The 25730-nt window shown below is 48.2% G+C and overlaps 1 protein-coding gene across 2 annotated transcripts in view; it reads right to left on the bottom strand.

Annotated features, from left to right (window-relative positions):
• The window catches only part of LOC138295312 (NXPE family member 4-like), a 557878-nt gene that overhangs the window by 438813 nt on the left and 93335 nt on the right, over positions 1-25730 (bottom strand). For both annotated transcript variants that reach the window (XM_069233530.1, XM_069233529.1), the window contains exon 3: positions 24617-24722. In XM_069233530.1, the coding sequence (XP_069089631.1) occupies positions 24617-24722 (106 nt within the window). The remainder of the gene's footprint in view (positions 1-24616; positions 24723-25730) is intronic.

Genomic DNA, 25730 nt, shown 5'->3' with positions numbered 1-25730 from the left:
CGTCAATGGTCTTGTGCATGTCATGTATGAAAGGAGTGTGAATGGACTGTAAAGCGCTTGGTGCTTTGTCATGGTTTTATAGCTCACAAGTTGTGAGTCATTGGTTCCGTTTTTTGGCCTTTCAGTTATTAACAGTGCATTTCATTTTGTGAAATCTCACGCTAATAAAATTTTATCTACTGAACCATCACTCACCCTCGTGCCAAATCCAACCAGTATGTGTGGTAAAAATGACAAAACCTGCTCTGCTGTAATCAGACGTTACAGCACACCTGTGACACGCTAGGTGCCTCAGGTGGGACCCCGATGATGAAGCATGCCACCAACTTGGTTGGTGGGTAAGCGGTCTTTTTAACATAACCTAAATGCGTTTATTTTCACAATTTTAGTGTTTGGAAAATCACAGAATTACATGGACAAATCAAAATGATCTATTACAAAACTACATGTGTTTGTGCAGCCTTCATCTAGGGAAACCTACCAAACCCAAACATTTTTTAAAACCAGACACCCCAAGGAGTCCAGGTAGGTGTGGATTGCGTGGATCGCCCACATTTTTTTTACCCAGACTCCTCTACAAACCTCAGAATTTGCTTAAAAAAGCATATTTGCCCCAATTTTCTTTGTAGGATCAGCGCTCTGGCACATATCTACTATCCCCCAGCGTTCCCCTCAGTCTCCCAAGTAAAATGATACCTCACTTGTGTGGGTCCCCAAAGCAGAGTCAGCCAAAGGATGTATAAAAGAAAAATATTTGCTTATCAACTCGCTGTGCTATCCCCTTAATCTCTACAGGTTTTTGGCCTTTTTCTGTTGCAGGCACCTGGGCCACCCACACAAGTGAGGTATCATTTTTTATCGGGAGACTTGGGGAAATGCTGGGTGGAAGGAAAGTTGTGGCTCCTCTCAGAATCCATAACTTTCTGTCACCAAAATGTGAAGAAAAGGTGTTTTTTTGGCCACATTTTGAGGATTGCAAAGGATTATGGGTAACAGAACCTGGCAAGAGCCCCACTAGTCACACCATCTTGGATTTCCCTAGGCGTCTAGTTTTAAAAATGCACAGGTTTGGTAGGTTTCCCTAGGTGCCTGCTGAGCTAGAGCCCAAAATCCACAGCTAAGCACCTTGCAAAAAACAGGTCAGTTTTCTTTGGGAAAATGTGATGGGTCCATGTTCTATTTTGGGACATGTCCTGTTGTTGGCACTAGGCCTGCCAACACAAGTGAGGTACCATTTGTATTAGGAGACTTGGGGAATGCTGGGTGGAACGGAATTTGTGGCTCCTCTCAGATTCCAGAACTTTCTTTCACCGAAATTTGAGAAAAAAGTGTTTTTTTGCCACATTTTGGTGCTTGCAAGGGATTCTGGGTAACAGAACCTGGTAAGAGCCCCACAAGTCACCCCATCTTGGATTCTCCTAGGTGTCTAGTTTTAAAAAATGCACTGGTATGGTAGGTTTCCCTAGGTGCCGGCTGAGCTGGAGGCCAAAATCCACAGCTAGGCACTTTGCATAAAACAGCTCTGTTTTCTTTGGGAAAATGTGATGTGTCCATGTTGTGTTTTGGGGCATTCCTGTCACGGTCACTAGGCCTACCCACACAAGTGAGGTACCATTTTTATTGGGAGACATGGGAGAACACTGGGTGGAAGGAAATTTGTGGCTCCTCTCAGGTTCCCGAACTTTCTGCCACCGAAATGTGAGGAAAAAGTGTTTTTTTAACCACATTTTGGGGTTTGCAAAGGATTCTGGGTAACAGAACCTGGTGAGAGCCCCACAAGTCACCCCATCTTGGATTCCCCCAGGCATCTAATTTTCAAAAATGCGAAGGTTTGGTAGGTTTCCCTAGATGCCGGCTGACCTAGGGGCCAAAATCCACAGCTAGGCACTTTGCAAAAAACAGGTCAGTTTTCTTTGGGAAAATGTGATGTGTCCACGTTGTGTTTTGGGGCATTTCCTGTCGCTGGCACTAGGTCTACCCATTGTAGGAAGGTAGCCTCTTTCTAGCCTTGTTACCCCCCACGTTTGGCCTGTTTGTGAGTATATGTCAGGGTGTTTTTACTGTCTCACTGGGATCCTGCTAGCCAGGGCCCAGTGCTCATAGTGAAAACCCTTTGTTGTCAGTGTGTTTGTTATGTGTCACTGGGATCCTGCTAGCCAGGACCCCAGTGCTCATAAGTTTGTGGCCTATATATGTTCCCAGTGTGGTGCCTAACTGTATCACTCCCCTTTCCTTTGTCCAGTTTCGCGCCAGAGCAGGGCTGGGGGATCCCTGAACCGGTGCAGACTGGCTTATGCAGAGATGGGCACCATCTGTGCCCATCAAAGTATTTCCAGAGGCTACATATAGGTGACTTATAAGTTACTTATGTGCAGTGAAAAATGGCTGTGAAATAACGTGGACGTTGTTTAACTCAGGCTGCAGTGGCAGGCCTGTGTAAGAATTGTCAGAGCTCCCTATGGGTGGCAAAAGAAATGCTGCAGCGCATAGGGATCTCCTGGAACCCCAATACCCTGGGTGCCTAAGTACCATAAACAATGGTATTATATGGGTGTACCTGTATGCCAATGAGAATTGGTCAAATTAATCACTAGCCTGCAGTGACAATTTGAAAGTAAAGAGAGAGCATAACCACTGAGGTTCTGGTTAGCAGAGGCTCAGTGAGACAGTTAGTCATTGTAGGAAAGTACCATCTTGCCTGGCATGTTACCCCCATTTTTCACTGTATATATGTTGTTTTAGTTGTATGTGTCACTGGGACCCTGCCAGCCAGGGCCCCAGTGCTCATAAGTGTGCCCTATGTGTGTTACCTGTGTGATGACTAACTGTCTCACTGAGGCTCTGCTAACCAGAACCTCAGTGGTTATGCTCTCTCTTTGCTTTCCAAATTGTCACTAACAGGCTAGTGACTAAATTGACCAATTCACATTGGCATACTGGTACACCCATATAATTCCCTAGTATATGGTACTGAGGTACCCAGGGTATTGGGGTTCCAGGAGGCCCCTATGGGCTGCAGCATTTTTTTTGCCACCCATAGGGAGCTCTGACAATTCTTACACAGGCCTGCCACTGCAGCCTGAGTGAAATAACGTCCACGTTATTTCACAGCCATTTACCACTGCACTTAAGTAACTTATAAGTCACCTATATGTCTAACCTTCACCTGGTGAAGGTTGGGTGCTAAGTTACGTAGTGTGTGGGCACCCTGGCACTAGCCAAGGTGCCCCCACATTGTTCAGGGCAAATTCCCCGGACTTTGTGAGCGCGGGCACACAATTACACGTGTGCACTATACATAGGTCACTACCTATGTATAGCGTCACAATGGTAACTCCGAACATTGCCATGTAACATGTCTAAGATCATGGAATTGTCACCCCAATGCCATTCTGGCATTGGGGAGACAATTCCATGATCCCCCGGGTCTGTAGCACAGAACCCGGGTACTGCCAAACTGCCTTTCCGGGGTCTCCACTGCAGCTGCTGCTGCTGCCAACCCCTCAGACAGGTTTCTGCCCTCCTGGGGTCTAGCCGGGGCTCTCTGAGTTGCTGAGCACCCCCTCTGTCTCCTCCTCTAAGGAGCAACATCCTAGTCCTTCCTGGTCCCCAGCAGCACCCAAAAACCTCTACCACGACCCTTGCAGCTTGCAAGGCTTGTTTGCGGTATTTCTGCGAGGGAGCACTTCTGCAACCTTCATCGCGACGTGGGACATCTTCCATCCAAAGGAGAAGTTCTTAGTCCTCTTCGTTCTTGCAGAATTCCAAGCTTCTTCCATCCGGAGGCAGCTTCCTTGCACCTTCATCCGGGGTTTTCTGGGCTCCTGCCCCCCCGGATACTGTCGTGACTACTGGACGTGGTCCCCTTGCTTTGCAGGTCCTCAGGTCCAGGATTCCGTTTTCAGTGCACCGCTGGTGTTTGTTGTTCTTGCAGTATCCCCCTATCACAACTATTGTGTCCTTTTGGGGTAGTAGGTGTACTTTACTCATACTTTTCAGGGTCTTGGGGTGGGGTATCTTGGACACCCTTACTGTTTTCTTACAGTCTCAGCGACCCTCTACAAGCTCCCATAGGTCTGAGGTCCATTCGTAATTCGCATTCCACTTTTGGAGTATATGGTTTGTGTTGCCCCTAGACCTATGTTCACCTATTGAATCCTGTTGTAATTCTACACTGTTTGCATTACTTTTCTGACTCTTACTTACCTGTTTTGGGTTTGTGTACATATAACTTTTGTATATTACTTACCTTCTTACTGAGGGTACTCACTGAGATACTTGTGGCATATTTTCATAAAAATAAAGTACCTTTATTTTTAGTACTTCTGTGTATTGTCTTTTCTTATGATATTGTGCATATGACACCACTGGTATAGTAGGAGCTTTGCATGTCTCCTAGTTCAGCCTAAGCTGCTTTGCCATAGCTACCTTCTATCAGCCTAAGCTGCTAGAAACACCTCTATTCTACTAATAAGGGATAACTGGACCTGGCACAGGGTGTAAGTACCTTTGGTACCCACTACAAGCCAGGCCACTACAAACCACTACAAGAATTTCATGATCTTAGACTTGTTACATGGCCATGTTGTAGGAAAGTACCATCGTGCCTGGCAAGGTAACCCCATATTTCACTGTATATATGTTGTTTTAGTTGTATGTGTCACTGGGACCCTGCCAGCCAGGGCCCCAGTGCTCATAAGTGTGCCCTGTATGTGTTACCTGTGTTATGATTAACTGTCTCACTGAGGCTCTGCTATCCAGAACCTCAGTGGTTATGATCTCTCATTTCTTTCAAATTGTCACTAACAGGCTAGTGACCAATTTTACAAATTTACATTGGCTTACTGGAACACCTTTATAATTCCCTAGTATATGGTACTGAGGTACCCAGGGTATTGGGGTTCCAGGAGATCCCTATGGGCTGCAGCATTTCTTTTGCCACCCATAGGGAGCTCTGACAATTCTTACACAGGCCTGCCACTGCAGCCTGAGTGAAATAACGCACACGTTATTTCACAGCCATTTTACACTGCACTTAAGTAACTTATAAGTCACCTATATGTCTAAACTTTACCTGGTAAAGGTTAGGTGCAAAGTTACTTAGTGTGAGGGCACCCTGGCACTAGCCAAGGTGCCCCCACATTGTTCAGGGCCAATTCCCCAGACTTTGTGAGTGCGGGGACACCATTACACGCATGCACTACATATAGGTCACTACCTATATGTAGCTTCACAATGGTAACTCCGAATATGGCCATGTAACATGTCTATGATCATGGAATTGCCCCCTCTATGCCATCCTGGCATAGTTGGCACAATCCCATGATCCCAGTGGTCTGTAGCACAGACCCTGGTACTGCCAAACTGCCTTTCCTGGGGTTTCACTGCAGCTGCTGCTGCTGCCAACCCCTCAGACAGGCTTCTGCCCTCCTGGGGTCCAGCCAGGCCTGGCCCAGGATGGCAGAACAAAGGACTTCCTCTGAGAGAGGGTGTTACACCCTCTCCCTTTGGAAAATGGTGTGAAGGCAGGGAAGGAGTAGCCTCCCCCAGCCTCTGGAAATGCTTTCATGGGCACATTTGGTGCCCATTTCTGCATAAGCCAGTCTACACCTGTTCAGGGACCCCTTAGCCCTGCTCTGGTGCGAAACTGGACAAAGGAAAGGGGAGTGACCACTCCCCTGACCTGTACCTCCCCTGGGAGGTGCCCAGAGCTCCTCCAGTGTGCTCCAGACCTCTGCCATCTTGGAAACAGAAGTGCTGCTGGCACACTGGACTGCTCTGAGTGGCCAGTGCCATCAGGTGACGTCAGAGACTCCTTCTGATAGGCTCCTTCAGGTGTTGCTAGCCTATCCTCTCTCCTAGGTAGCCAAACCCTCTTTTCTGGCTATTTAGGGTCTCTGTCTCTGGGGATTCCTTAGATAACGAATGCAAGAGCTCATCCGAGTTCCTCTGCATCTCTCTCTTCACCTTCTGCCAAGGAATCGACTGCTGACCGCGCTGGATGCCTGCAAAACTGCAACATAGTAGCAAAGACGACTACTGCAACTCTGTAACGCTGATCCTGCCGCCTTCTCGACTGTTTTCCTGGTGGTGCATGCTGTGGGGGTAGTCTGCCTCCTCTCTGCACTAGAAGCTCCGAAGAAATCTCCTGTGGGTCGACGGAATCGTCCCCCTGCAACCGCAGGCACCAAAGAACTGCATCACCAGTCCCCTGGGTCTCCTCTCAGCACGACGAGCGAGGTCCCTTGAATCCAGCAACTCTGTCCAAGTGACTAACACAGTCCATTGACTCTTCAGTCCAAGTTTGGTGGAGGTAAGTCCTTGCCTCCCCACGCCAGACTGCATTGCTGGGAACCACGACTTTTGCAGCTACTCCGGCCTCCGTGCACTTCCGGCAGAAATCCTTTGTGCACAGTCCAGCCTGGGTCCACGGCACTCAAACCTGCATTGCACGACCTCCTAAGTGGTTCTCCGGCGACGTGGGACTGCTTTGTGGGACTTCGGGTGAGCACCGTTTCACGCATCCTCGTAGTGCCTGTTTCTGGCACTTCTTTTGGTGATACCTGCTGCTGAGAGGTCTCCTTGTCTTGCTCGACGTCCCCTCTGTCTCCTGACGCAATTTGCGACATCCTGGTCCCTCGTGGGCCACAGCAGAATCCAAAAACCCTTAACGCACAATTTACAGCTAGCAAGGCTTGTTGGCAGTTTTTCGGCAGGAAAACACTTCTGCACGACTTTCCACGGCGTGAGGGATCTGTCCTCCAAAGGGGAAGTCTCTAGCCCTTTTCGTTCCTGCAGAAACCTAAGCTTCTACAGTCATAAGCAGCTTCCTTGCACCCAAAGCTGGCATTGCCTGGGCATCTGCCCATCTCCGACTTGCTTGTGACTTTTGGTCTTGGTCCCCTTGTTCCACAGGTACCCTCGACTGAAAATCCATCGTTGTTGCATTGCTGGTTTGTGTCTTTCCTGCAGAATTCCCCTATCACGACTTCTATGTCTTTTGGGGAACTTTAGTGCACTTTGCACTCACTTTTCAGGGTCTTGGGGTGGGCTATTTTTCTAACCCTTACTATTTTCTAATAGTCCCAGCGACCCTCTACAAGGTCACATAGGTTTGGGGTCCATTCGTGGTTCGCATTCCACTTTTGGAGTATATGGTTTGTGTTGCCCCTATCCCTATGTGTCCCCATTGCATACCATTGTAACTATACATTGTTTGCACTGTTTTCTAAGACTATAACTGCATATTTTGGTATTGTGTATATATATCTTGTGTATATTTGCTATCCTCATACTGAGGGTACACTCTGAGATACTTTGGCATATTGTCATAAAAATAAAGTACCTTTATTTTTAGTATATCTGTGTATTGTGTTTTCTTATGATATTGTGCGTATGACACTAAGTGGTACTGCAGGAGCTTCACTCGTCTCCTAGTTCAGCCTAAGCTGCTCTGCTAAGCTACCATTATCTATCAGCCTATGCTGCTAGACACCCTATACACCAATAAGGGATAACTGGGCCTGGTGCAAGGTGCAAGTACCCCTTGGTACTCACTACAAGCCAGTCCAGCCTCCTACATTGGTTGTGCAGCGGTGGGATAAGTGCTTTGAGACTACTCACCACTCTTGTCATTGTACTTTTCATAAGAGAAAAATATACAAAACAAGTTCAGTGTATATACACATAACCAAAAAGTTTTGCATTTCCTCTTTTCACTCTTTTCTAAGTGCTGAAAAGTACTTCTAAACTTTCTAAAAAGTTCTAAAAAGTTTAAAAAGTTTTTTTTCTGTCTTTCTAAAAGTTCTGAAAACTCTTTACTCTTTTTCTATCACTTTAACTCTCTCTAAAAATGTCTGGCACAGGCCAAAATGTTGATCTGTCCAAACTTGCATATGATCACCTTAGCTGGAAAGGAGCAAGGAGTCTCTGCATAGAGAGAGGTTTGAGTGTAGTGAAGAATCCTTCCTTGGAATTATTGCTTAACATGCTTAGAGAACAAGATACGGCTAAAAGTTCCCCATCTGTTGAAAAAGTAGCTAATGGTTCCCAATCTGATCCAGGGACACCCCCAGGAAAAGATTCAGGAAAAAAACTTCCTAGCCTGCCCATTACTAGACAGTCTAGCATAGTTGGTACTGATGTTGAGTCACATCATACAAATAGTGTTGTCTCACATCATAGCAAGAGCATTCATTCTCACCACAGTAGAAATGATGTTTCTGTTAGCCAAGCTGTTAGGGTGCCCTCTGTAAGGGACAGGTCTCCTTCTGTCCATTCTCATCATACTTCTGTTTCAAGACATGTCCCTCCCACCCACCCTGATGACAGATTGTTAGAAAGGGAGCTCAATAGATTGAGAGTGGAACAAACCAGACTGAAGCTCAAGAAGCAACAGCTGGATTTGGAGAGACAGACTTTAGAAGTAGAGAAGGAGAGACAGAAACTGGGTTTAGAAACCCATGGTGGCAGCAGCAGTATTCCCCATAGTCATCCTGTAAAAGAGCATGATTCCAGGAATCTGCACAAGATAGTTCCCCCTTAAAAGGAGGGGGATGACATTAACAAGTGGTTTGCTGCACTTGAGAGGGCCTGTGTTGTACAGGATGTCCCTCAAAGGCAGTGGGCTGCTATCCTATGGCTATCATTTAGTGGAAAAGGTAGGGATAGGATCCTTACTGTGAAAGAAAATGAAGCCAATGATTACAAAGTTCTTAAGAATGCACTCCTGGATGGTTATGGTTTAACCACTGAACAATACAGGATAAAGTTCAGAGAGACCAAAAAGGAGTCTTCTCAAGACTGGGTTGATTTCATTGACCATTCAGTGAAGGCCTTGGAGGGGTGGTTACATGGCAGTAAAGTTACTGATTATGACAGCATGTATAACTTGATCCTGAGAGAGCATATTCTTAATAATTGTGTGTCTGATTTGTTGCACCAGTACTTGGTGGACTCTGATCTGACCTCTCCCCAAGAATTGGGAAAGAAGGCAGACAAATGGGTCAGAACAAGGGTGAACAGAAAAGTTCATACAGGGGGTGACAAAGAGAACAATAAGAAGAAAGATGGTGAAAAATCTCAAGATAAGCATGGGGATAAGGGTAAAACCAAAGATCCCACTTCAAATCTTAAACACTCTTCAGGGGGTGGAGATAAAACAAATTCTTCCTCTTCTTCTCAACCTACACAATTTAAAAAGCCTTGGTGCTTTGTGTGTAAAAACAGAGCCCATAGGCCAGGGGATAAGTCCTGTCCAGGTAAACCCCCTGAGCCTACCACCACTGATACATCAAGCTCTAGTGCCCCTAGCAGTAGTGGTACTAGTGGTGGGACTGATGGCAACAGTCAAGTTAAGGGTGTAGTTGGGTTAACTTATGGGTCCATAGTAGAAACTGGGGTAGTCAGTCCCAAGACAGTTTCTGTCACACCTAGTGGCATTGGCCTTGCCACACTGGCTGCTTGTCCCCTTACAATGGATAAGTACAGGCAGACAGTTTCAATAAATGGTGTTGAGGCCTTGGTCTACAGGGACACAGGTGCCAGTATCACTTTGGTGACTGAAAACCTAGTGCACCCTGATCAACACATCATTGGACAACAGTATAAGATTATTGATGTCCATAACTCCACTAAGTTTCTTCCCTTAGCTATAATTCAGTTTAGTTGGAGTGGAGTTACTGGCCCTAAGCAGGTGGTGGTATCACCTAGCTTACCTGTAGACTGTCTCTTAGGTAATGACCTAGAGGCCTCTGGTTGGGCTGATGTAGAGTTTTATGCCCAGGCAGCCATGCTGGGCATCCCTGAGGAATTGTTCCCTCTCATTTCTACTGAAATGAAAAAGCAAAGGAGAGAAGGCCTGAAAACTCAGGATCCCTCTCCATCAACAGGTAAAAAGTGTATCACAGTATCCCCTAACCACCCTACCATTCAGGATACCATTCCTGTGGTGGGAGAAACCTCTCCTGCGGTGGCACCTGTTCCAAGGGAATCATCAGCTGGCAAAGCTGGACTCCCTGAGGTAGAAGTACCTCTCTGTGGGATAACTAACATTGGTGACAAAAAGACCACCTTTTTAGTTAACATGGAGCATCCCTCCAACCCTCCCAGAGAAACTTTAGTGCAGAAACCCTGCGCTGCCTCACAACACTTAGGACAGCATCCCTGCCCTAGTGTGGAGCTCATAGGACAGCATCCCTGCACTGCTCCAACTCAAGAGAAACAGCATCCCTGTTCTCTCTTCCAGCCATTTGGACAAGTTTTTGCCCAGCCATGGCTTTTCTGAGACAGCACCCCTGTCTGGCATTTCCATCACTACAAATAGGTTCAGTGGACAATTCCCACTGCTCTAAACTAAAACTTACTGATAGAAACTCTGAAAATACATCTTCACATTGTTGCTTAGCTAACAAACTTCAAACAGGGTGGTTTACATCCCCACTGGGAAGTAACCATATAGTGGATGATAAAGGGAGTAACCAGTCTATTGCAGAGCTACTCTCTACTTATCACCACTTAGACAATAAAGTCTCAACTGGCCAAGGTTAGCCTTATTGTCCTTCGTTTGGGGGGGGGGTTGTGTGAGAAAGTAGCCTCTTTCTAGACTTGTTACCCCCACTTTTGGCCTGTTTGTGAGTGTATGTCAGGGTATTTTCACTGTCTCACTGGGATCCTGCTAGCCAGGGCCCAGTGCTCATAGTGAAAACCCTATGTTTTCAGTATGTTTGTAATGTGTCACTGGGACCCTGCTAGCCAGGACCCCAGTGCTCATAAGGTTGTGGCTACATGTATGTGTTCCCTGTGTGATACCTAACTGTCTCACTGAGGCTCTGCTAATCAGAACCTCAGTGGTTATGCTCTCTCATTTCTTTCAAATTGTCACTAACAGGCTAGTGACCAATTTTACCAATTTACATTGGCTTACTGGAACACCCTCATAATTCCCTAGTATATGGTACTGAGGTACCCAGGGTATTGGGGTTCCAGGAGATCCCTATGGGCTGCAGCATTTCTTTTGCCACTCATAGGGAGCTCTGACAATTCTTACACAGGCCTGCCACTGCAGCCTGAGTGAAATAACGCACACGTTATTTCACAGCCATTTTACACTGCACTTAAGTAACTTATAAGTCACCCATATGTCTAACCTTTACCTGGTAAAGGTTAGGTGCAAAGTTACTTAGTGTGAGGGCACCCTGGCACTAGCCAAGGTGCCCCCACATTGTTCAGGGCCAATTCCCCGGACTTTGTGAGTGCGGGGACAGCATTACACGAGTGCACTACATATAGGTCACTACCTGTAGGAGGCTGGACTGGCTTGTAGTGAGTACCAAGGGGTACTTGCACCTTGCACCAGGCCCAGTTATCCCTTATTAGTGTATAGGGTGTCTAGCAGCTTAGGCTGATAGATAATGGTAGCTTAGCAGAGCAGTTTAGGCTGAACTAGGAGACGTGTGAAGCTACTACAGTACCACAAGTGTCACTTGCACAATATCATAAGAAAACACAATACACAGTTATACTAAAAATAAAGGTACTTTATTTTTATGACAATATGCCAAAGTATCTTAGAGTGTACCCTCAGTGAGAGGATAGGAAATATACACAAGATATATATACACAATAGCAAAAATATGCAGTATAGTCTTAGAAAACAGTGCAAACAATGTATAGTTACAATAGGATGCAATGGGGAAACATAGGGATAGGGGCAACACAAACCATATACTCCAAAAGTGGAATGCGAACCACGAATGGACCCTTAAAACCTATGTGACCTTGTAGAGGGTCGCTGGGACTATTAGAAAATAGTGAGAGTTAGAAAAATAACCCTCCCCAAGACCCTGAAAAGTGAGTGCAAAGTGCACTAAAGTTCCCCTAAGGACAAAGAAGTCGTGTTAGAGGAATAATGCAGGAAAGACACAAACCAACAATGCAACAACTGTGGATTTCCAATCTAGGGAACCTGTGGAACAAGGGGACCAAGTCCAAAAGTCACAAGCAAGTCGGAGATGGGCAGATGCCCAGGAAATGCCAGCTGCGGGTGCAAAGAAGCATCTACTGGACAGAAGAAGCTGAGGTTTCAGCAGGAACGAAAAGGGCTAGAGACTTCCCCTTTGGAAGACGGATTTCTCTCGCCGTGGAGAGTCCTGCAGAAGTGTTTTCCCGCCGAAAGAACGCCAACAAGCCTTGCTAGCTGCAAATCGTGCGGTTAGCGTTTTTGGATGCTGTTGTGGCCCAGGAGGGACCAGGAGGTCTCAAATTAGACCAGGAGGTAGAGGGGACATCGAGCAAGAAAAAGAGACCTCTTAGCAGCATATAGCACCCGGAGAAGTGCCAGAAAAAGGCACTACGAGGATGCGTGAAACAGTGCTCACCCGAAGTCGCACAAAGAAGTCCCACGTCACCGGAGAACAACTTAGGAGGTCGTGCAATGCAGGTTAGAGTGCTGTGGAACCAGGCTGGACTGTGCACATAGGATTTCCGCCGGAAGTGCACGGAGGCCGGAGTAGCTGCAAAGTCGCGGTTCCCAGCAATGCAGTCTAGCGAGGTGAGGCAAGGACTTACCTCCACCAAACTTGGACTGAAGAGTCACTGGACTGTGGGGGTCACTAGGACAGAGTTGCTGGATTCGAGGGACCTCGCTCGTCGTGCTGAGAGGAGACCCAAGGGACCGGTAATGCAGCTTTTTGGTGCCTGCGGTTGCAGGGGGAAGATTCCGTCGACCCACAGGAGATTTCTTCGGAGCTTCTAGTGTAGAGAGGAGGCAGACTACCCCCACAGCATGCACCACCAGGAAAACAGTCGAGAAGGCGGCAGGATCAGCGTTACAGAGTTGCAGTAGTCGTCTTTGCTACTATGTTGCAGTTTTGCAGGCTTCCAGCGCTGTCAGCAGTCGATTCCTTGGTAGAAGGTGAAGAGAGAGATGCAGAGGAACTCGGCTGAGCTCTTGCATTCGTTATCTAAAGTTTCCCCAGAGACAGAGACCCTAAATAGCCAGAAAAGAGGGTTTGGCTACTTAGGAGAGAGGATAGGCTAGCAACACCTGAAGGAGCCTATCACAAGGAGTCTCTGACGTCACCTGGTGGCACTGGCCACTCAGAGCAGTCCAGTGTGCCAGCAGCACCTCTGTTTCCAAGATGGCAGAGGTCTGGAGCACACTGGAGGAGCTCTGGAAACCTCCCAGGGGAGGTGCAGGTCAGGGGAGTGCTTACTCCCCTTTCCTTTGTCCAGTTTCGCGCCAGAGCAGGGCTAAGGGGTCCCCTGAACCGGTGTAGACTGGCTTATGCAGAATTGGGCACATCTGTGCCCAAGAAAGCATTTCCAGAGGCTGGGGGAGGCTACACCTCCCCTGCCTTCACACCATTTTCCAAAGGGAGAGGGTGTAACACCCTCTCTCAGAGAAAGTCCTTTGTTCTGCCATCCTGGGACAAGCCTGGCTTGACCCCAGGGGGGCAGAAACCTGTCTGAGGGGTTGGCAGCAGCAGCAGCTGCAGTGAAACCCCAGGAAAGGCAGTTTGGCAGTACCAGGGTCTGTGCTACAGACCACTGGGATCATGGGATTGTTCCAACAATGCCAGGATGGCATAGAGGGGGCAATTCCATGATCTTAGACATGTTACATGGCCATATTCGGAGTTACTATTGTGAAGCTACATATAGGTAGTGACCTATATGTAGTGCACGCGTGTAATGGTGTCCCCGCACTGACAAAGTTCAGGGAATTGGCTCTGAACAATGTGGGGGCACCTTGGCTAGTGCCAGGGTGCCCTCACACTAAGTAACTTTGCACCTAACCTTTACCAGGTAAAGGTTAGACATATAGGTGACTTATAAGTTACTTAAGTGCAGTGTAAAATGGCTGTGAAATAACGTGGACGTTATTTCACTCAGGCTGCAGTGGCAGGCCTGTGTAAGAATTGTCAGAGCTCCCTATGGGTGGCAAAAGAAATGCTGCAGCCCATAGGGATCTCCTGGAACCCCAATACCGTGGGTACCTCAGTACCATATACTAGGGAATTATAAGGGTGTTTCAGTAAGCCAATGTAAATTGGTAAAATTGGTCACTAGCCTGTTAGTGACAATTTGAAAGAAATGAGAGAGCATAACCACTGAGGTTCTGGTTAGCAGAGCCTCAGTGAGACAGTTAGGCACCACACAGGGAACACATACATATAGGCCACAAACTTATGAGCACTGGGGTCCTGACTAGCAGGGTTCCCAGTGACACATAGCAAACCTACTGAAAACATAGGGTTTTCACTATAAGCACTGGGCCCTGGCTAGCAGGATCCCAGTGAGACAGTGAAAACACCTTGACATACACTCACAAACAGGCCAAAAGTGGGGGTAACAAGGCTAGAAAGAGGCTACTTTCTCACACTACCTACATGTAGCTTCACAATGGTAACTCCGAATATGGCCCAGTTCATGGCTGTTGTGAATCTCAACTTGGGGGTGGGGGGGGTTACTGGTCCAAAGAAAGTTGTGGTTGCCTCAGATTTACCTGTAGACTGTCTACTAGGGAACGATTCAGAGACAGCAGCTTGGGCAGAAGTGGACTTGGAGGCTCATGCAGCAATGCTGGGCATTCCTGGGCATATTTTTGCTTTAACCAGGGCTCAGGCCAAAAAGCAAAAAGGACAGGGTAACTTGGATCCTGGAACAATGGACCAAGTGCTCCCTAAAGCTAGGGGTAGCAAGGGTAAAGCCCTACCCACTATCCCTCCCTCTACAGATGATTCTCCTTCTGAGGAAGAAGAATTTACTCCCTGTGCAGAACCTTCACCAGATGAGCTGGCAGCAGACACTGCTGAGCTTTTGGGTGGAGGGGCGCCTGCCAGGGAAGAGCTGAGTGTGGCACAGCAAACCTGTACCACATTAGAGGGTCTCAGACAGCAAGCTGTCAAGCAGCAAAATGGGGATGTCAGTGACTTACATAGAGTTTACTGGGAGGACAACCTCTTGTACACAGAGGCAAGGGACCCTAAACCTGGAGCAGCCAGGAGATTGGTCATTCTCCTGCAGTACAGATAGTTCCTCCTAACTCTGGCACATGACATTCCTTTGGCTGGGCATTTGGGCCAGATCAAAACATCGGAAAGTCTTGTCCCCCTGTTTCACTGGCCTAGGATGTCAGATGACACAAAATATTTTTGCAAGTCTTGTGTGACCTGCCAAGCCAGTGGCAAGACTGGTGGCACACCAAAGGCTCCCCTTATTCCACTACCTGTGGTTGGGGTCCGCTTTGAAATGGTAGGGGTTGACATAGTTTGTCCCCTTGACCCTCCAACTGCTTCAGGCAATAGGTTTATCTTGGTGGTTGTGAACCATGCCACAATATATCCTGAAGCAATTCCTCTAAGGCCCACTACAGCTCCTGCAGTGGCAAAGGCCCTCTTGGGAATCTTTTCCAGGGTGGGTTTCCCTAAAGAGGTTGTATCAGACAGGGGTAGCAACTTTATGTCTGCATACTTAAAGGCTATGTGGAAAGAATGTGTGTAACATAAAAAGACACCACTCCTTATCATCCACAGACTAATGGACTGGTAGTGAGGTTTAATAAAACTCTCAAAGGTATGATAATGGGACTCCCTGAAAAACTCCGCAGGAGATGGGATATCCTGTTACCATGCCTCCTTTTTGCCTACAGGGAGGTACCCCAGAAAGGAGAAGGCTTCAGCCCCTTTGAACTCCTCTTTGGTCACCCTGTTAGGGGTCCACTAACACTTGTCAAGGAGGGTTGGGAACAACCTTTAAAAGCTCCAAAACAAGATATTGTGGATTATGTACTTGGCCTCAGATCAAGGATGGCTGAGTATATGAAAAAGGCCAGTAAAAACCTTCAGGCCAGCCAAGAGCTCCAAAAGCAATGGCATGACCAGAAGGCTGTTTTGGTTCAGTACAAACCAGGGCAAAAAGTGTGGGTCTTGGAGCCTGTGGCCCCAAGAGCACTCCAAGATAAATGGAGTGGACCACACACAATTGTTGAGAAAAAGGGTGAAGTCACCTATTTAGTTGACTTAGGCACTGCCAGGAGTCCCCTTAGGGTGCTCCATGTCAACCGCCTGAAACCCTACTATGACAGGGCTGATCTCTCCCTGCTCATGGCAACTGATGAGGGACAGGAAGAAGACAGTGATCCTCTACCTGATCTCTTCTCTTCCACAGAACAAGATGCTCTTGTGGAAGGTGTAGTTTTGGCTGATTGTCTTACTGCTGAGCAGAAAGACCATTGCATAAATCTCCTGGGTCAGTTTTCTGAACTCTTCTCTACTGTGCCAGGTACCACTTCTTGGTGAGAGCTCACTATAGATACTGGAGACAGCTTGCCTGTCAAAAGTAAAATCTATAGGCAGCCTGACCATGTCAGGGACTGCATAAAGCAAGAGGTGCAGATAATGCTAGAACTGGGAGTGGTTGAGCACTCTGAAAGTCCATGGGCTTCTCCTGTGGTACTTGTACCAAAACCCCATTCCAAAGATGGAAAGAAGAAAATGCGGTTTTGTGTAGACTACAGAGGTCTCAACCAGGTAACCAAAACAGATGCTCACCCTATACCCAGGGCAGATGAGCTCATAGATACACTGGCATTTGCCAAGTATCTAAGCACTTTTGATTTGACTGCAGGGTATTGGCAGATCAAATTATCAGAAGATGCTAAACCTAAAACTACATTTTCAACCATTGGAGGACATTACCTGTTCACTGTAATGCCTTTTGGATTGAAAAATGCACCTGCCACTTTTCAGAGGTTGGTGAACACAGTCCTGCAAGGGCTGGAAGCTTTCAGTGCAGTATATTTGGACGATATAGCTGTCTTTAGCTCCAGCTGGGATGATCACCTGGTCCACCTATGGAAAGTTTTGGAGGCCCTGCAAAAGGCAGGCCTCACTATCAAGGCTTCAAAGTGCCAGATAGGGCAGGGGAAGGTGGTTTATCTGGGACCCCTTGTTGGTGGGGAACAGATTGCACCACTTCAGGGGAAAATCCAAACAATTATTGATTGGGTTCCCCCTACTACTCAGACTCAGGTGAGAGCCTTCCTAGGCCTCACTGAGTATTACAGGAGTTTCATTAAGAACTATGGCTCCATTGCAGCCCCTCTTAATGACCTCACATCCAAGAAAATGCCTAAAAAGGTATTATGGACAGCAAACTGTCAGAAAGCTTTTGAGGAGCTGAAGCAGGCCATGTGCTCTGCACCTGTCCTAAAAAGCCCTTGTTACTCTAAAAAATTCTATGTCCAAACTGACGCATCTGAATTAGGAGTAGGGGCAGTCCTATCACAACTTAATTCTGAGGGCCAGTATAAACCTGTTGCTTTTATTAGTAGGACGTTGACCCCTAGAGAAAAGCGTTGGTCTGCCATTGAGAGGGAGGCCTTTGCTGTGGTCTGGGCAATGAAGAAGTTGAGGCCATACCTGTTTGGCACTCACTTCATTGTTCAGACAGACCACAAAACCTCTGCTTTGGCTAAAACAAATGAAAGGTAAAAATCCTAAATTGTTGAGGTGGTCCATATCCCTACAGGGAATGGACTATACAGTGGAACGTAGACCTGGGAGTAGCCACTCCAATGCAGATGGACTCTCCAGATATTTCCACTTAGACAATGAAGACTCATCAGGTCATGGCTAGTCTTACTGTCCTTCGTTTTGGGGGGGGGGGGGGTTTGTAGGAAAGTACCATCTTGCCTGGCATGTTACCCCCATTTTTCACTGTATATATGTTGTTTTAGTTGTATGTGTCACTGGGACCCTGGTGTTCAGGGCCCCAGTGCTCATAAGTGTGCCTGAATGTGTTACCTGTGTAGTGACTAACTGTCTCACTGGGGCTCTGCTAATCAGAACCTCAGTGGTTATGCTCTCTCATTTCTTTCAAATTGTCACTAACAGGCTAGTGACCAATTTTACCAATTTACATTGGCTTACTAGAATACCCTTATAATTCCCTAGTATATGGTACTGAGGTACCCAGGGTATTGGGGTTCCAGGAGATCCCTATGGGCTGCAGCATTTCTTTTGCCACCCATAGGGAGCTCTGACAATTCTTACACAGGCCTGCCACTGCAGCCTGAGTGAAATAACGTCCACGTTATTTAACAGCCATTTTACACTGCACTTAAGTAACTTATAAGTCACCTATATGTCTAACCTTTACCTGGTAAAGGTTAGGTGCAAAGTTACTTAGTGTGAGGGCACCCTGGCACTAGCCAAGGTGCCCCCACATTGTTCAGGGCCAATTCCCCGGACTTTGTGAGTGCGGGGACACCATTACACGCGTGCACTACATATAGGTCATTACCTATATGTAGGTTCACAATGGTAACTCCGAATATGGCCATGTAACATGTCTATGATCATGGAATTGCCCCCTCTATGCCATCCTGGCATAGTTGGCACAATCCCATGATCCCAGTGGTCTGTAGCACAGACCCTGGTACTGATAAAACTGCCTTTTCAGGGGTTTCACTGCAGCTGCTGCTGCTGCCAACCCCTCAGACAGGCTTCTGCCCTCCTGGGGTCCAGCCAGGCCTGGCCCAGTATGACAGAACAAAGGACTTCCTCTGAGAGAGGGTGTTACACCCTCTCCCTTTAGAAAATGGTGCGAAGGCAGGGGAGGAGTAGCCTCCCCCAGCCTCTGGAAATGCTTTCATGGGCACTTTTGGTGCCCATTTCTGCATAAGCCAGTCTACACCGGTTCAGGGACCCCTTAGCCCTGATCTGGCGCGAAACTGGACAAAGGAAAGGGGAGTGACCACTCCCCTGACCTGCACCTCCCCTGGGAGGTGTCCAGAGCTCCTCCAGTGTGCTCCAGACCTCTGCCATCTTGGAAACAGAGGTGCTGCTGGCACACTGGACTGCTCTGAGTGGCTAGTGCCACCAGGTGACGTCAGAGACTCCTTCTGATAGGCTCCTTCATGTGTTGCTAGCCTATCCTCTCTCCTAGGTAGCCAAACCCTCTTTTCTGGCTATTTAGGGTCTCTGTCTCTGGGGAAACTTTAGATAACGAATGCAAGAGCTCATCCGAGTTCCTCTGCATCTCTCTCTTCACCTTCTGCCAAGGAATCGACTGCTGACCGCACTGGAAGCCTGCAAAACTGCAACATAGTAGCAAAGACGACTACTGCAACTCTGTAACGCTGATCCTGCACCCTTCTCAACTGTTTTCCTGGTGGTGCATGCTGTGGGGGTAGTCTGCCTCCTCTCTGCACTAGAAGCTCCGAAGAAATCTCCCGTGGGTCGACGGAATCTTCCCCCTGCAACCGCAGGCACCAAAGAACTGCATCACCGGTACCTTGGGTCTCCTCTCAGCACGACGAGCGAGGTCCCTTGAATCCAGCAACTCTGTCCAAGTGACTCCCACAGTCCAGTGACTCTTCAGTCCAAGTTTGGTGGAGGTAAGTCCTTGCCTCCCCACGCTAGACTGCATTGCTGGGAACCGCGACTTTTGCAGCTACTCCGGCTTCCGTGCACTTCCGGCGGAAATCCTTCGTGCACAGTCCAGCCTGGGTCCACGGCACTCTAACCTGCATTGCACGACCTCCTAAGTTCTGCTCCGGCGACGTGGGACTCCTTTGTGCGACTTCGGGTGGGCACCATTTCACTCATCCTTCTAGTGCCTGTTTCTGGCACTTCTCTGGGTGCTACCTTTTGCTGAGAGGGCTCCTTGTCTTGCTCGACGTCCCCTCTGTCTCCTGACGCAATTTGCGACATCCTGGTCCCTCCTGGGCCACAGCAGCATCCAAAAACGCTTACTGCATGATTTGCAGCTAGCAAGGCTTGTTGGCAGTCTTTCGGCGGGAGAACACTTCTGCACGACTTTCCACGGCGTGAGGGATCCGTCCTCCAAAGGGGAAGTCTCTAGCCCTTGTCGTTCCTGCAGAAACCTAAGCTTCTTCTGTCCAGTAGAAGCTTCATTGCACCCACAGCTGGCATTTCCTGGGCATCTGCCCATCTCCGACTTGCTTGTGACTTTTGGACTTGGTCCCCTTGTTCCACAGGTACCCTCGACTGGAAATCAATCATTGTTGCATTGCTGGTTTGTGTCTTTCCTGCAGAATTCCCCTATCACGACTTCTATGTCCTTTGGGGAACTTTAGTGCAATTTGCACTCACTCTTCAGGGTCTTGGGGTGGGCTATTTTTCTAACCCTCACTATTTTCTAATAGTCCCAGCGACCCTCTACAAGGTCACATAGGTTTGGGGTCCATTCGTGGTTCGCATTCCACTTTTGGAGTATATGGTTTGTGTTGCCCCTATCCCTATGTGTCCCCATTGCATCCTATTGTAACTATACATTGTTTGCACTGTTTTCTAAGACTATACTGCATATTTTTGGTATTGTGTACATATATCTTGTGTATATTTCCTATCCTCTCACTGAGGGTACACTCTAAGATACTTTGGCATATTGTCATAAAAATAAAGTACCTTTATTTTTAGTATAACTGTGTATTGTGTTTTCTTATGATATTGTGCATATGACACTAAGTGGTACTGTAGGAGCTTCACTCGTCTCCTAGTTCAGCCTAAGCTGCTCTGCTAAGCTACCATTATCTATCAGCCTATGCTGCTAGACACCATATACACTAATTAGGGATAACTGGGCCTGGTGCAAGGTGCAAGTACCCCTAGGTACTCACTACAAGCCAGTCCAGCCTCCTACACTTCCCCTTTGGAGGATGGATCCCACACGCCGTGGAGAGTCGTGCAGAAGTGTTTTCCTGCCGAAAGACCGCCAACAAGCCTTGCTAGCTGCAAATCGTGCGGTTAGGGTTTTTGGATGCTGCTGTGCCCAGGAGGGACCAAGATGTCGCCAATTGCGTCTTTGGACAGAGGGGGCGTCAATCAAGACAAGGAGCCCTCTCAGAAGCAGGCAGCCTCCGCAGAAGTGCCGGAACAGGCACTACGAAGAGGAGTGAAATGGTGCTCACCCGAAGTTGCACAAAGGAGTCCCACGCCGCTGGAGGACAACTTAGAAAGTCGTGCAAAGCAGGTTAGAGTGCCGGGGACCCAGGCTTGGCTGTGCACAAAGGATTTCCACGGAAAGTGTACAGAGGCCGGAGTAGCTGTAAAATACGTGGTTCCCAGCAATGCAGTCTGGCGTGGGGAGGCAAGGACTTACCTCCACCAAACTTGGACTGAAGAGTCACTGGACTGCGGGAGTCAATTGGACAGAGTTGCTAGATTTAAGGGACCTCGCTCGTCGTGCTGAGAGGAGACCCAGGTGACCGGTGATGCAGTTCTTTGGTGCCTGCGGTAGTAGGGGGAATATTCCGTCGACCCACGGGAGATTTCTTCGGAGCTTCTAGTCCAGAGAGGAGACAGACTACCCCCACAGCATGTACCACCAGGAAAACAGTTGAGAAGTCGGCAGGATCAGCGTTAAGGAGTTGCAGTAGTCGTCTTCGCTACTTTGTTGCAGTTTTGCAGGCTTCCAGCGCGGTCAGCAGTCGATTCCTTGGCAGAAGGTGAAGAGAGAGATGCAGAGGAACTCTGATGAGCTCTTGCATTCGTTATCTAAGGAATTCCCCAAAGCAGAGACCCTAAATAGCCAGAAAAGAGGGTTTGGCTACTTAGGAGAGAGGATAGGCTAGCAACACCTAAAGGAGCCTATCAGAAGGAGTCTCTGACGTCACCTGCTGGCCCTGGCCACTCAGAGAAGTCCAGTGTGCCAGCAGCACCTCTGTTTCCAAGATGGCAGAGGTCTGGAGCACACTGGAGGAGCTCTGGGCACCTCCCAGGGGAGGTGCAGGTCAGGGGAGTGGTCACTCCCCTTTCCTTTGTCCAGTTTTGCGCCAGAGCAGGGCTGAGGGGTCCCTGAACCGGTGTAGACTGGCTTATGCAGAAATGGGCACCATCTGTGCCCATGAAAGCATTTCCAGAGGCTGGGGGAGGCTACTCCTCCCCTGCCATAACACCTTTTTCCAAAGGGAGAGGGTGTAACACCCTCTCTCTGAGGAATTCCTTTGTTCTGCCATCCTGGGCCAAGCCTGGCTGGACCCCAGGAGGGCAGAAACCTGTCTGAGGGGTTGGCAGCAGCAGCAGCTGCAGTGAAACCCTGAAAAGGCAGTTTGGCAGTACCAGGGTCTGTGCTACAAACCAGTGGGATCATGGGATTGTGCCAACTATGCCAGGATGGCATAGAGGGGGCAATTCCATGATCATAGACATGTTACATGGCCATATTCGGAGTTACCATTGTGAAGCTACACATAGGTAGTGACCTATGTGTAGTGCACGCGTGTAATGGTGTCCACGCACTCACAAAGTCCGGGGAATTTGCCCTGAACAATGTGGGGGCACCTTGGCTAGTGCTAGGGCGCCCACACACTAAGTAACTTTGCACCTAACCTTTACCAGGTAAAGGTTAGACATATAGGTGACTTATAAGTTACTTAAGTGCAGTGGTAAATGGCTGTGAAATAACTTGGACGTTATTTCACTCAGGCTGCACTGGCAGGCCTGTGTAAGAATTGTCAGATCTCCCTATGGGTGGCACAAGAATTGCTGCAGCCCATAGGGATCTCCTGGACCCCCAATACCGTGGGTACCTCAGTACCATATACTAGGGAATTATAAGGGTGTTCCAGTATGCCAATGTAAATTGGTGAAATTGGTCACTAGCCTGTTAGTGACAATTTGGAAAGAAATGAGAGAGCATAACCACTGAGGTTCTGAATAGCAGAGCCTCAGTGAGACAGTTAGTCATAACACAGGTAACACATACAGGGCACACTTATGAGCACTGGGGCCCTGGCTGGCAGGGTCCCAGTGACACATACAACTAAAACAACATATATACAGTGCAATATGGGGGTAACATGCCAGGCAAGATGGTACTTTCCTATAGACACTCTGCCTGCAATGGCAGTGCTGGGTGCACTTGAGCGCATGGCACCAGAGGGTGGCCTAATCAGTGCTGCTGCCCTCAGGGTCTACCCTTAGTACCTCCTGCCCTGGACAGCTAAGTACCATTTACCAGGGATTTATGGTGGCAGCTAAAGGTGTTTCCAATTGCGCTGATGCATCACAACAGTTTTAGGGCAAGAACTCTGGCCCAGGGAACATGAAGAGCAGGGGCCATGGGCACTACAACTTCTAGGCTACATCAGACAAAAGCCAAAAAGTGGGGGACTAACCATGTCAAAAAGAGGCCTTTCCTCACGTCTGGATTTTTCACATTAATACTGTTTAAAGTGCTGCATAAATACTTTACTCATTGCCTCTAAGTTAAGCTTGCCTGCTCTGTGCTACCAGAAGGTGAGCACAAGGTAAGTTGAGGTTTGCTTGTGGCGTCGCCCTGACAAGGACTGTGGTTCCTGTTTAAGTAGGGTTTCACCCCCTTAGCCAGTAACCCTACTTCTTACGCTTGTCTTCCCATTGGCACCATTAGCACTGGATCACATTCTTGAAGTTACCTCTGAAAACGCCTCGGAAGATGAGGAGCATACTTCCTGGAGGTCAAGCTCTCAGAGGGTCGGGCCACTGTACGAGTTAGGGAAGTAAGAGACACTAGGGATGCACGGTTCTCCTCATGTCTGTCCACCTCTGCTTTGGGCCTGCAACACATACCATGGTCGAGCTCCAAAAGGTCAGAGCTGCTTCTCCTGGGGGCTCTCCTTCTGCCGGAGCTGCAACTTCCGCACTCACCCGGTCAAGTAAAAGTTCACACTGATATCCCTGGGCCCGGACAGAGGCCCAAGGTTCCACCTCCAAGAGAGTAAGATGTTCTCCCTGGTCAGTGGGGCAGAAACACAGGGAGGTTTAGATACTGTTCCAGCTCAAGGAATGCTTCACTGAGGAGCTCTCTGCGGTCCTCTCCATCTCGAGGTGGACTTTGCAGAGTACCGTAAAGTACCCAAGGTTCAGGTCTACGGATGAGCCACTGGCTACTCTTCACTCAACATTCTCTGCACTACTCGCTCGCCCTGTTGTGATATGCTCTGAAGCTAGCCAAAGCCTGCCTGAACGCTCTGTATCGAACAACAACTTCCATCATCACCATCCTTCCACAACTGGAACCACTTGACCACTGTCCAGATACCACTCATATCAACAACAGATTCATGCGCTGCCAACAACCCCAAGTCATTAATACATAGTCAGTTCATGGGTCCCCTTAGAGCCCCAACATGAAGATACCTCCTGCCCAGTTGTGACAGGAGATCCCTTCACCTTGAAGGATCTACATCTTAGGCTCAGTGCGACCTCTAGAACTCCTTAGAGGATGGACACCTCTACTGTACGTCTCGATATGTGGCTAGGAGCTGCTCGTGCCCTGCCCTAGTAATTCCCCACACAACTGTAGGAGTCCTGCCATCCCTCCACCCTTCACATCATCTGTTCATGTCCTGGTGGTCCCGGTGTAGGACGGCACGGCCATGCTCGATTCCAGGCCAACTGCCTCGTGTCCATGCAACTTCTTCCTTCACCTTGTCCACAGAGCCTTGTCCACAGAGCCTTCTCCAAAGAGCCTCGGGGAGACATTCAAGTGGCATGCAGCACTTTACAAAAGTCCCGATATAAATACATTATTTAGGTCACATATATTAAAAACTTACTATATATCCAAGTTCCTAAAGCTTTAAAGTGCATTACTGATATCTTACCTTTTGGGGAAATTGATAATAAATAGAACCGATAACGAAAACCATAATAAGTGTTAGAAAGAGTCGTAAGTTACACTTCGTCCATATGTGAAGCCACATGTTGATCCTGAAAATACAAAACAGAACATGTCAGAAGCTGTGCACATAACACACACACGCATAACCTGATAAATAGGTGCACAGGAGCCGTTATTTGATGCTTTCCAACTGAACTGAGCCAAGGTCCACCCGGCATCCTGTCCTCCTGGCAAACGGAACACACGTTACTTATAGCGCCTAGAAACAGCAGCAGTGTGCTACAAAGAACTACATAAACTCACTCTGATTGATATTATTGGGGGTGTGACGTACAAAGGATACTGTCTTTCATCAATGAATGGTCACCCACCCAGGCATTGCCCACATGGCCCTGATGAGTGGTGAGGGTACTCCACCAGTGGGGGCAGCACAGCATTTCATTCAGTGGCTGCTTCCAATGAACAGGGGTGGCAGGGCGGGGAGAATAAAAAAGAAAAAGAAAGCAACAAACCCACTTACCTCTTTCTTACGTCCTCTTCCCGGAAGCACACAGGCTTCCAGACTCCTCCAACCATGGCGCTGCTGGCACCAGCATGACAGCAGCATTGTGACCGGTGTGAGCGCCCTCACAGAGGGAGTGGCACCTTGTGCGTATCTGTTTGGCCGACCAAACGCACATGCGCACTTATGGTGCACGAACCGTCCTCCCTCCAGCCCCACTCCACCCTAGCCTGGCTTCCGAAAAATAAAATTATAATAACAGTTTGTTATTATCATTTTATTTTTTCCGTCCCCTTCTGCTGAAAGCAAGGGGGCGACGCTCCTTTGTCTTGGCGGAGGAGCTACCCCTGATTTACTGCTGCTGATGAAATGTTGTGGAACAAAATCTTCCTTTTTGTAGTTTCCTCCTGAAGCTGTAGGACCATCAGGGCTCCTTCCAAAATACGAAATGGGGATGAGAGCCCAGACCTGGAAGAACTCAGGTGTAGCAGCCGAAGTGAGGGGCAGAGAGGATTATAGCTCTAGGACACAATGCTGACCAACTGTCCCAATGGACCTGCTGCTGGTAAACTGTCCCAATGGACCCGCTGCTGAT

This window comes from Pleurodeles waltl, chromosome 5, assembly GCF_031143425.1.
Source record: "Pleurodeles waltl isolate 20211129_DDA chromosome 5, aPleWal1.hap1.20221129, whole genome shotgun sequence".
NCBI classification, from domain to species: Eukaryota; Metazoa; Chordata; class Amphibia; order Caudata; family Salamandridae; genus Pleurodeles; species Pleurodeles waltl.
This window is presented reverse-complemented; position numbering and strand designations above follow the sequence as displayed.